The sequence below is a fragment of the Mus pahari genome, chromosome 2, assembly GCF_900095145.1.
Source record: "Mus pahari chromosome 2, PAHARI_EIJ_v1.1, whole genome shotgun sequence".
Taxonomy (NCBI): Eukaryota; Metazoa; Chordata; class Mammalia; order Rodentia; family Muridae; genus Mus; species Mus pahari.
This window is the reverse complement of record NC_034591.1, coordinates 84,961,110-84,972,187: the sequence shown is the minus strand read 5'-3', so window position 1 is coordinate 84,972,187 and position 11,078 is coordinate 84,961,110. Positions and strand designations below refer to the sequence as shown.

The 11,078-nt window shown below is 44.7% G+C and overlaps 1 protein-coding gene and 1 long non-coding RNA gene across 2 annotated transcripts in view; one reads left to right on the top strand and one right to left on the bottom strand.

The window, feature by feature from the left end:
* LOC115063396 overlaps positions 1-8,959 on the bottom strand; it is an 81,727-nt gene extending 72,768 nt beyond the window's left edge. The window contains exon 1 of the long non-coding RNA XR_003843261.1: positions 8,879-8,959. This is a non-coding gene — a long non-coding RNA (uncharacterized LOC115063396). The remainder of the gene's footprint in view (positions 1-8,878) is intronic.
* Gadd45a (growth arrest and DNA damage inducible alpha) lies at positions 8,351-10,715 on the top strand. Its single transcript, XM_021190923.2, has 4 exons — positions 8,351-8,603; positions 8,694-8,795; positions 8,899-9,136; positions 10,043-10,715. The coding sequence occupies exons 1-4, from the start codon at positions 8,560-8,562 to the stop codon at positions 10,154-10,156; spliced, it is 498 nt and encodes a 165-aa protein (XP_021046582.1). The 5' UTR covers positions 8,351-8,559; the 3' UTR covers positions 10,157-10,715.
* The last annotated feature ends 363 nt before the right edge of the window (positions 10,716-11,078 follow it).

The window sequence follows — 11,078 nt, the reverse complement described above, 5'->3', positions numbered from 1 at the left end:
TACTCACTTGGTAGACCAGGCTGGCCTCGAACTCAGAAATCCGCCTGCCTCTGCCTCCCGAGTGCTGGGATTAAAGGCCTGCGCCACCAGGCCCGGCAGGAGGAGCCTTTCTTTCAGAGAGGAAGCTCCGAGCCTGTAGGAGCAGGGGCAGACCTACAACAGTCAGCTACCAAGGCACCCAGGATTCAGCCTGTTGAACAGAGTCTCTCAAAACCCTCCTGGGATGGAAGCCTTCTGAGGCAAACTCAGGGTGAGGGGCATCCTGAAGGCTCTAGTCCTCTTATTTTGACATGCTGACTGGCTGGTGAGATTTGAACATCTAGAAGCAACACAGAGTAGCTGGCCCAAACTACCCACAACACCAAGACTCCATTACTCTCTCTCACCACCCCATGCCCCTCCATGTAGCCTCTATTGACTCAATGGCGATCCTCCTATTTCTGCCTCCTGAGTATGAGAATATAGGCATATGCCACCATGTCAAACTACTACGGTTCTTTATAGCAGAAAAGAATTGCCATAGGATAAGTAATTCTTAAACCCCAAGTCAGTGAAACTGGGAATATTGTATAGTTTTACATGGGAGGTAACAAATTATCCATGTGTAGTGGCTTAGAAAAGAGCATTTGCCATTAAGCCTGACAATCTTGAGTTGGATCCCTAGAATTCATGTATGTGGTGGAAGGACAAAACTCCTGGAAGTTATCTTCTGATATTTCTACATGTGTGCCTATATGTGCACAAACATCTCTCTCTCTCTCTCTCATACTACATATGCATACACACATTACACACACAAATATCACACATACAAATCATATACACACATATCACACACATATCACACACATCATAACATACACACAAAGTAAAACAAATAAATGTAAAAAAGTGCCAGGCGTGGTGGCGCACGCCTTTAATCCCAGCACTTGGGAGGCAAAGGCAGGCGGATTTCTGAGTTTGAAGCCAGCCTGGTCTACAGAGTGAGTTCCAGGACAGCAAGGACTATACAGAGAAACCCTGTCTCGGAAAAAAAAAAAAGTAAAAAAGTTTAAGAATGTTTAAAAAGTTATATTTTATTTTTAATTATGTGGATGTGGGGGTGCATATGAGTATGTGAGTGCAGGTGTCCCCAGGAGGCCAGAGGCATCAGACCCCTGTGGGTCTGGAATTACAGGCAGTTGTGAGCCATCAGACATGGGTGCTGAGACCAAACTTGGGTCCTCTGAAAGAGCATTATGCTCTCTTAACCACAGTACCATCTCTCCCTCCCCCCATTTTTAAATTAAACAACATCCATTTACTATTTCAGAGCTTCTGACTATCTGAAGTCTGAGCACAGCTGCTCCATGGGAAAGAAGTTGGGGAGGTGAGGAGGATGACCTATGCTTGGATCTATAAGTCTGGCTAACAACTCAGGCCTGGGGAGTTCATAGGCTCAGGTCGGCAGGGATCTTGTTCCTGATGTTTAGCTAAATCGACAAAGCAGTGAACTGCTGTTTAAATATCTATGCTTATATCCACAGACAAGAGTGACTCCCATTCAGTGAGGGAAGTCCCTCCAAACAGAGGTCAGTGGTGAGTACAGACACTCATGGCTGCTCAAGATACAGAACATAAGAAATGGTTATGGGTCCAGCCCGAAGCAAGACATGAGCACCATCTCCTCTAAGGCTGAGGGATATTGCAGAGGAAAATGTGGGAAGTAAGAAAGAGCCAGACAATAGCGTAAAGGCTATGAAACACCATTCTCTAGACTCAGTACAAGTATTGCCATTATTAACCCTCAACTACTATAGTTACCTGCATCGGACCCATGTAAGATCAGTTCTGGGCTGGAGAGATGGCTCAGCGGTTAAGAGCACTGACTGCTCTTCCAGAGGTCCTGAATTCAATTCCCAGCAACAACATGGTGGCCTTCAACCATCTGCAATGGAATCCAATGTCCTCTTCTGATGTCTGAAGACAATGACAGTGTACTCATATACATAAAATAAATAAATCTTTTTAAAAAATCATTTCTATCAACAATAAGTCAAAGAAGAGGGAGTGGGGAGGGCTCCCTGGGCTCTACCTTTGCAAGATGGGGAACTACTGTCTTTAGTTGTGTACCCACTGCTGAGACCACTGGCCTCCAAAAATCACAGTTGCACAGACAGCCTTGGGTAATCTCAGTGGGTCACAAAACAAAGTAAATAGCTATGCATGTAAGACAGAGATTTGTGGGGGGAGTGTTGATGAGGTGAGTGGGAAGTGGGGGATGCGAGTGGGCAATATGTGTTTTGTGTATGTGTGAAACTGTCTACGGCATTTAAACAATAACACTATGTAGTAGTACTAGTAGTCTAGACACAGAACACTGGGCTCCCTCTCTGTCACAGCATGTTGGTCAGGCCACACTCCCATCTAGAAGCTTGACGAGGAAGGATCTGATTCTAAGCTTCCTTAGGCTGTTAGAACAATTGCTTTCCTTGTTTGCTTCTTTCCAGCCAGCAATGGAAAAACATATTCAATCTCTCTTTAGAGAAGGTCCAGATCTCTTTTAAAGGCCTCAACTGCATCTAACAGTCCAGCCACTCTCCCCTACGTGGTCTGCTCTGGGCCAAGGAAGCACCTATTTAATCTGACTCCCAAGAACACAACACAGGCAGACATACACACCTACCTAAGCATGCCCTTATCTGTCTGAGCCAGGGCTACACGGGAGAATTTCCCTTTCTTTCATTCAGAGTCAACTGCTTAGGACCGTAATTATACTTACAAAGTCCTTTCCTCTTTGCAATGGAATGTAAAACCCAATTGTCATATTTTATTAGTTGAAGCAAGTAATGAGTTTTGCTCACACTCAGGAGTGGGTAGAGATCATCATGACCACATTGGACTTTTTCCTATTACTGTAATAGGCCAAGAAACTAAACTTTGTTCCATTCTGTCTTAGACACACTTCTTATGGCTGTAAAGAAGAAAAATATGCTACAGTGTACTTACTTATAATAAATAAAAGAAGAAAAATATACCTGACATAAAGAAGAAAAGAAAGAGTTGTTGTAGCTCAGAGTTTCAAAGGTTCTGTTGACTATGGCCAGCTGTGAGGCCATCACATGGGAACATGGGGCAAAGGATGCTTCAACCCTGGCAGGAAGGAGACAAGAGAAAGGAAGGGACAAGGAACTAGGTACATCCTTCAGAAGCACGTTCCCAGTTACCTACTTCTTCCAGCTGCGCACCAGCTCCTAACATTTCTGCTGCCTTCTAAAGTAGCGCCACTAACTGCTGGTCAAACCTTTGATGCCTGGGCTTCAGAAGGGTGATGGAGGGGAGAGGGAGGGGGAGGGGAGGGGAGGGGAGAGGAGAGGGAGGAAGAGGGGGAGGGGAGGGGAGGGAGGGAGAACTTTTCATACCTAAGCTACAAATTCAAAAGAAATACTGATCCTAAGGAAAGACACATTTTTAGGTGATGGTAAATCTTATCCAAACAATGTTCTGAAACAAAAATGGAGATAAACTCACAGGTTTGCTTTAAAACAAACAAACAAACAAAAACCCTAAAGCCCCAAAACAAAACCAAAAAAAAAAAAAAAAAAGACTTATCATCCTATGAAGATAAACAAGAGCAACAAGAATTTGAAGCCTTATATTTCATAACTTGTGATTTCCATTCTAGGCAGGAGACTATGAGCTGACTCACACCGAAATAACAAGCTCCTTTCCTTCAGTAGCACTGGCTACTTCTTGAAAGAAGGAAACACTACAATTATGTATTGTAGAATCAGTAGTAGGCATGTATGTGTGATAAGGACGAGGATGATATCACAAAAACTTTAATATGCAAAACAGCAAAATGATTTAATAATTGTCTAGTACCTACTCCCCCATGACTACTAGACATAACCATTTAGAGATTTCATAAATATAATTAAAATGTCATTCTAGTCCTCCACACTTCAACACCTGGGACTACCTGGAGTAGTTTTAAAATAGCACTAGGAAGGTATGATGCTGCATACCTGTAATTCCAGCACTCAGGAGGCTGAGGCAGAAGGATTGAGAGTTTGAGACTCTGTCAGAAACAAACAGTAACTGTGCTGTTTAGTTTTATGTTAATTTGCCACAAACTAGAGCCATCTGAGAGGACAGAACCTCAATTGAGAAATTGCTTCCATAAAATTGAGCTACAGGTAAGTCTGTAGCATATTTTCTTAATTAGTGGCTTATGTGGGAGGGTCCAGCCCATTGTAAGAGATGCCATCCCTGAGCTGACCACAGGTTCCGTATGAGAGCTGTCTAAACAAGCCACGGGAAGCAAGGCAGTGAGCAGCACCCTTCCGCAGGCTCTGCAGCAGCTCCTGCCTCCAGGTTCCTTCCTGATTTGAGTTCCTGCCTTGGCTTCCCCCCAGTGGACTGTGATTCAGGATACAGAAACCAAATAAACCCTTTCCTTCCCAAGTTGCCATGGTGTTCTTATCACAGCAAAAGAAACCCTATCTAAAACAATAACTACATATTGGACTTGTTATGTGGAATTTAAACATCTATCACCATAATCCAGGACTCTAATATAAAACTGCAATCAAGCAGGCAGGCTGAATGCAGTTCCCCCTCCCAGCCATAATACCCACAGAAGACAATCACTGATGAAACATTCTAGGCAAACTCAGCAATGAGGTAATATGACACAAGCTTGGCTGAGTCAGAGTGTGTGACATGAACAGTTTTTGAATACCAGAAGACTCTTTCAAGACTTGGATAAATGCCTTTTTTTTTTTTTTAAATAAGGCTAACTATAGCACGAAGTATAGTTTTTAAGGGATAAATACTATACTTTTGCTATGTTATACACATTTTAAACTTCAAATAGCTGCCTTTCATGGGGCACTATAGTACCATATTTCATCTGAATTGCATAAACAGTGCATGGTTCTTAGCTTCCATTCAGATGAGAAATTATGGGACTTTCAGCATAGCTAGCTGATGATAGTGAATACCACTTTGTCCTAAAATCCAGTTGAAACATAGGTGTGATGGCGACTCTTAGCTGTCAACTTCAGTGCATCTGGAATTATCTAAAATTCAAAAACAGGGGGCACCCGAGGGAAGAAATTTTTGCTTAATTTGAAATAGGAAGATCCACTTCTAATCCAGATCCTGAGGCAGGAAGACACACTCCTTTAATTGGGATCTTGAGGTGACAAGACACACTCCTTTAATCAGGATCTTGAGGTGACAAGACACACTCCTTTAATATGGGTCTTGAGGTGGGAAAGACACACCTTTAATCTGGGCCATACCTTGTGTGGGAAGCTTAGACGTGGAAGAAGGAAGCTTTGCTCATTGCCTGCTTGCTCTCGCCTTGCTAGCAAGTCTATTCCCTCACTGCGATTAGAGCCTGCTTCAGTGGGATCCCAGCACATTCAGAAGAGCAGCTGAGACAGCCAGCCTCAAAGACTGAACAACTTCTAGATTCTTGGACTTTTTGTTCATAGCTAGTCACTGTTGGGTTAGTTGGACTATAGGCTGCCTGTAAGTCAACCTAATAAATCCCCTTTGTATATATATATGTGTGTGTGTGTACATAGGCATACATATATATTCATTTTATATGTTCCACTACTCTAAAGAACCCTGATTAATACAGTGGACATACCAAGTAGATCATGAGGTCTTTGTAGAGAAAGGACCAGAAATTGTTCAGGGCTTGTATTTTTGAAGTGATGTTAAAGGTGACTTTTCTGAGAATTCATGCACAGGACTGTAAGGGTCATGAGGTGTTGATTAATTCTCAGATTCTTTTCAACTCATGACACCCACTGTACTACTGAATGTAGGGTGTTGAGGACACCTAACTGATGAAGTCATAGTCTCTGCTGTCACATCATCCTCTAATTCTTTGTCAGCTGCATCCTTCCAGAGAACTTCTAAGAAGTGCCTAATGGGTAGAGTCCTGGAGTTCTAGGGAACACAGTTCATTAGCTACCAAATGGTGACTCGGAGCGGTTTATCTCATTATGGTATTTTAAAGCTGAAAATGCTTTAGTGCCAGTTACCTGTCCTGTTCCTGGAACAAAATTAAGAAAGGAAGGGTTTATTCCTGGGTACAGTCTGTCCATCATGGGGAAGGCTTGACAGCCAGAGCTGGAGGTGGCTGGTCATATGGCATCCTCAGTCAGGAATGAACCAAGAATGTAGCTGTTTTCCTTTTCACATGCAGTGAAGACTCCGAGCCCATGGAAAGGTTTTATCCATCCTAATCTAGATGATCCATCACGGTCATGCCCAGAGACTTGTTTTAGTAATGGCTCTAGATCACCATTAAGGTAACGATCACTGTTAACCATCACAATTGAAGCCTAAAGTTCAATATTGAGATTTTGCCCCTGATGCTGTTTTGCGGGGCAAGCTAGGCAACTGCTCTACCACTGAGCTAGAATCCCAGGCCCCCAATAGTAGAGAAATTCATATTCTCTCTCTCTCTCTCTCTCTCTCTCTCTCTCTCTCTCTCTCTCTCTCTCTTCTCTCTCTCTCTCTCCCCTTTATTTATTTACTTTTGAGTGCTTTAGCTAAATGTTTTTTTTTTGTTTTTTTGTTTTTTTTTGTTTTGTTTTTTTTTTTGTTTTTTTGTTTTTTCGAGACAGGGTTTCTCTGTNTAGCCTTGGCTGTCCTGGAACTCACTTTGTAGACCAGGCTGGCCTCGAACTCAGAAATCTGCCTGCCTCTGCCTCCCAAGTGCTGGGATTAAAGGCGTGCACCACCACGCCCGGCTGCTTTAACTAAATGTACACCTGCATGCCAGAAGAGGGCATCAGATCCTATTATAGATAGTTGTGGATTACATTTAGTTGCTGGGAATTGAACTCAGGACCCATGGAAGGATAGCCAGTCTTCTTAACCACTGAGCCATCTCCCCAGTCCCGAGGGATTCTTTAACAAAGCATAGCCATTTAAAGATTTAAGGCATAAGAATGAGGTACACAAGCACCCAGGGTAAATCATACACTGACGCTTGCTCCTTTACTCAAATTTTATCTCTTGGGGACATCTCCAATAAGTGAACTAGAAAACCAACCTATCAATTATCCATTAAGTTAAGATGAAGAGAATTTGAAAATATTTTGTCCACAAGAATAAAAACTTAAGGATGCAAAACTCACATGTACCTCTGCAAAATTTACTTCTGTAACTGTAAGCTACCCAGTGACCTCAAGATAAGCACTGCTAGGAATGCAAACATATGGGCGTCAATTTCACCACTCTCCGTGACTAGTAGGTTCAGGCAATGCTTTTGTATTTACTGAATAAGCTCATAAAACAAAGGGAGTTTTGAGCTATCCAGTAAAAGTTTGCATTGAAAATTGTTTTTACTTTGTAACTCCTGCTTGCAGTTATGAAGGTTTGCCTTCTACCTACAAGTTGCTATTATCTCAAAGGTGAAATTGTAGCACATGGCTAAAATGTACTACAGTTACAGCTTCATGATTCAGCATCAGTAGCTCAGAGTGAGATCATAGACAGTAAAGGTAGTGTCATACTCTTCTGCCTGTGATGGGAAGCTCAGGGAACATCATGAGCACCTCCAATTTCGACTGTGGCACCTCTGAATATCACAGAATTTGTCTCTTAGCTCTTACTTGATCAGAAGGAGCCTTCTTCAGGAAGGATTTTAAGAACGGTGAATTTGGCTCGTTAAACATGCGATCACCAGCTCCCCACCTTACATGGAGCAGGCAGAAATTTCACCAGCTTTTTGTGGAAAAGATTCCAACTTGGTACTGTGCCACCACTACACACAAATGCGCTGAGTTTTTTTCTCCCTGGAGTTTCAAATTCTCACAACCAACCAAAACCAAATCAAACCAGCCATCGGGGCACCAAAAGAGTACTACTGGGAATAAGCAGCTTTACCTGAAACTTGCATATAAACACAAGCAAGTTTTGCCTGGTACGTCTGGACACTTAAAAATATGCTTACTAACAACAGCTAGACCGGAGTACATTAATCCCTGGAAATAAATTTTAAAAAGCAGCCCCTTAACACAAAGAGCACGAAACGACAATCAAAAGATGTCCACAACCAGAAAAACAGTTGGCAGGCTGCTTCAGTCAGAGCTGAGGACACTTGAACCACTGCAAAGCCCTCCGCACCAGATGGCTCCACAAACTACCTTGAGCTGGCTCAGGACCCCACCAACCGGGTTTCAGCACCACCTTCGTCCCGCGGGCTCCCTCCCGCGTAGCTCCGCCCCTTTCCGCTCAACTCTGCCTTGCCTGATGGAGCGAGAGGTCCGAGTGTCAACGTCTGCTAATTTGCATAACCCAATGGCCTGACTGCATGCAAATGAGGCTGGACCTGGTTGGCTGAGGGCTGGCCCCATATCTCCGGAATCGGGCCCTTTGTCCTCCAGTGGCCCCGAGGCAGCAGTGCAGAGTTCCCCAGCGAGGCTAGGTGAGCCGCCGGCCGGCCGGAGCGGAGAAGGGAGGGTGGGAGCGAGCGCAGAGCCGGCGCCGCGCACTGTGGGGGCCAAGAGCAGCCCGCGCGCCGAGAGAGGGACTCGCACTTGCAATATGACTTTGGAGGAATTCTCGGCTGCAGAGCAGAAGACCGAAAGGTAAGTGTGCCTGCGGACTCGGTGGCCGCCGCCCCTCCCGCCTCGCGGCCCGGGGACCCGGCTGACCCGCTCTCGCCCTGCCGCCCGCAGGATGGACACGGTGGGCGATGCCCTGGAGGAAGTGCTCAGCAAGGCTCGGAGTCAGCGCACCATTACCGTCGGCGTGTACGAGGCTGCCAAGCTGCTCAACGTGTAAGTGGTCCGGGCCGCCCGCGTCCCCCCGCTCGCCCACCCACCCGCCTCTACCCCGCGCTCCCCGGAGCGCATGCACTCACCGCTGCCCCGCTGCCCGCAGAGACCCCGATAACGTGGTACTGTGCCTGCTGGCTGCGGACGAAGACGACGACCGGGACGTGGCTCTGCAGATCCATTTCACCCTCATCCGTGCGTTCTGCTGCGAGAACGACATCAACATCCTGCGGGTCAGCAACCCGGGTCGGCTAGCTGAGCTGCTGCTACTGGAGAACGACGCGGGCCCGGCGGAGAGCGGGGGCGCTGCGCAGACCCCGGACCTGCACTGTGTGCTGGTGACGGTAAGAGACCCGGGGCTGCAGCCCAGAATCTGCTGGGGTGGACCTTGTCCGAGCTGGACGCTGATCTCGCGGGGGTTCTGATACGGTACAGAGCGTGTCTAAGCTCGTGGGTGGCCTCCAGCGGCGGAAGATATCTCTGTGAGTCAGCAGGCTGCCCAGCTGCTACCTCTGCCTACCTCTGCACAACCTCGCGTGACTAATTCTTTGAGCAGAACAGATTAGATAAAGCCAAATAAATTCCCGGTTCACCCTTCGTTAAGAAGTTAGCTTCATTCTTCATTTGCTGTCAAAGCTAAAGATAGAAGTGGTGTAGGAGACAGACCTTATTAACTCCCTGGATATAGATAGATACTCCGAAGTTCACAGAGTGGAATTCTTTGCTGTTCTTTAGTTTGTTTAAAGGAGCCCTCTCCACCCTCCTCCCCACCGCTTAAAAATGTGTGGTGGGTGGTTCGTGTTTTCAGAAAGAACTGTGCTGTCTTGGTCTTCTGAGGTTTTGTCTTTGTACTTTTTCTCTTCTGACTTGTGTAGGGAAGTGGCAGCCTGGTTGGTTACTTGTTGCTGCCAGTAAAAAGTGCTATTCATCATCAGGGAAGATAAGAGTCGGCAGCTGCCTGCCCTGCAGCCCTCACCGTGCACACAGCCCGAGAATGCTTTTTCAGAAGTCTTACTTAGGACCCACTAGGGTACATGTTTGGAAGGGCGGTCTTAAGAATGGTAACCTCATGCAGAATAGGGTAGTTAGTATGCAAAACTCTGTGTAGTTCAGTGTGCATTACAGGTGTTTAGACTTTGCCAAATGCTGTTTAACAGAAAGTAAGGGTTTGGGCCCTTTCAAAAGTAGTACAATTAGTAGCAGAAGCTGATTCTTTTCTGGGGAAGTAATTTTTCTAAATCTGTTTTCAGAACCCACATTCATCACAATGGAAGGATCCTGCCTTAAGTCAACTTATTTGTTTTTGCCGGGAAAGTCGCTACATGGATCAGTGGGTGCCCGTGATTAATCTCCCCGAGCGGTGATGGCATCCGAATGGAAATAACTGAACCAAATTGCACTGAAGTTTTGAAATACCTTTGTAGTTACTCAAGCAGTCACTCCCCACGCTGATGCAAGGATTACAGAAACTGATGTCAAGGGGCCGAGTTCAACTGCACTGCACGAGGGCTCGGAGATGACTTTGCAGAGGGAGAGAGAGGTGAGCCTGAAGAAGGAAGCTGCGAGGAAAGAGAAATCCAAGGCAAAAGGGACAAAAACTACAAAGAACTGTGCAAGAAAGAAAACTAATTTAGGATGGCCAGGTTACATTCAAATAAGCCAAATATTGCTTTGTTGAAACTTTAAATGTGTAGCAGTAGTTTGGGTATTTTTTTTTTTTTTTTTGGTCTTTATGCCCTCAAATAAAAGGAAAGTAAGAAAGGATTAATCATATTTTCAAGCCACAGTTTAAATGTATTTTGATGAGATGTTAAATTCTCAGAAGTTTTATTATAAATTGTACTAAGTTATTTTATGATGTGAAAGGTTATTTATGATAAAGTTTTTGAAGCACATTATCTAAAATAAACTTGTATGGAATAATTGTGTCATTTCTCAATGTGTGGTCTGTGTTTTACAATATTATCAGACATTTTATTGAAGCTTTGCTTTATTTTACTCTAGGCAGAAAGATGAGGGGATTGTAGAGGGTTTGGGTAACGGAAAAAGGGAATATGGAAAGATTCACCTTGCAAAGTCTAAATTGCAATGAATTATTAAAATGCTATAATTAATGATAATAATAATGCATGCAAAATGTGGAAGCAGAGAGGAGGGTTACCAACGCTGCTTGAAGATGAGTGAAGCTTTTACTGAGGAAAAACATTTCACTGGAGGCATCTACAAATGTTAGTGCGAAGATGGAGGCTTGGAAGATCAAAGCCTGCAGAGAGACCTACAAGGGTG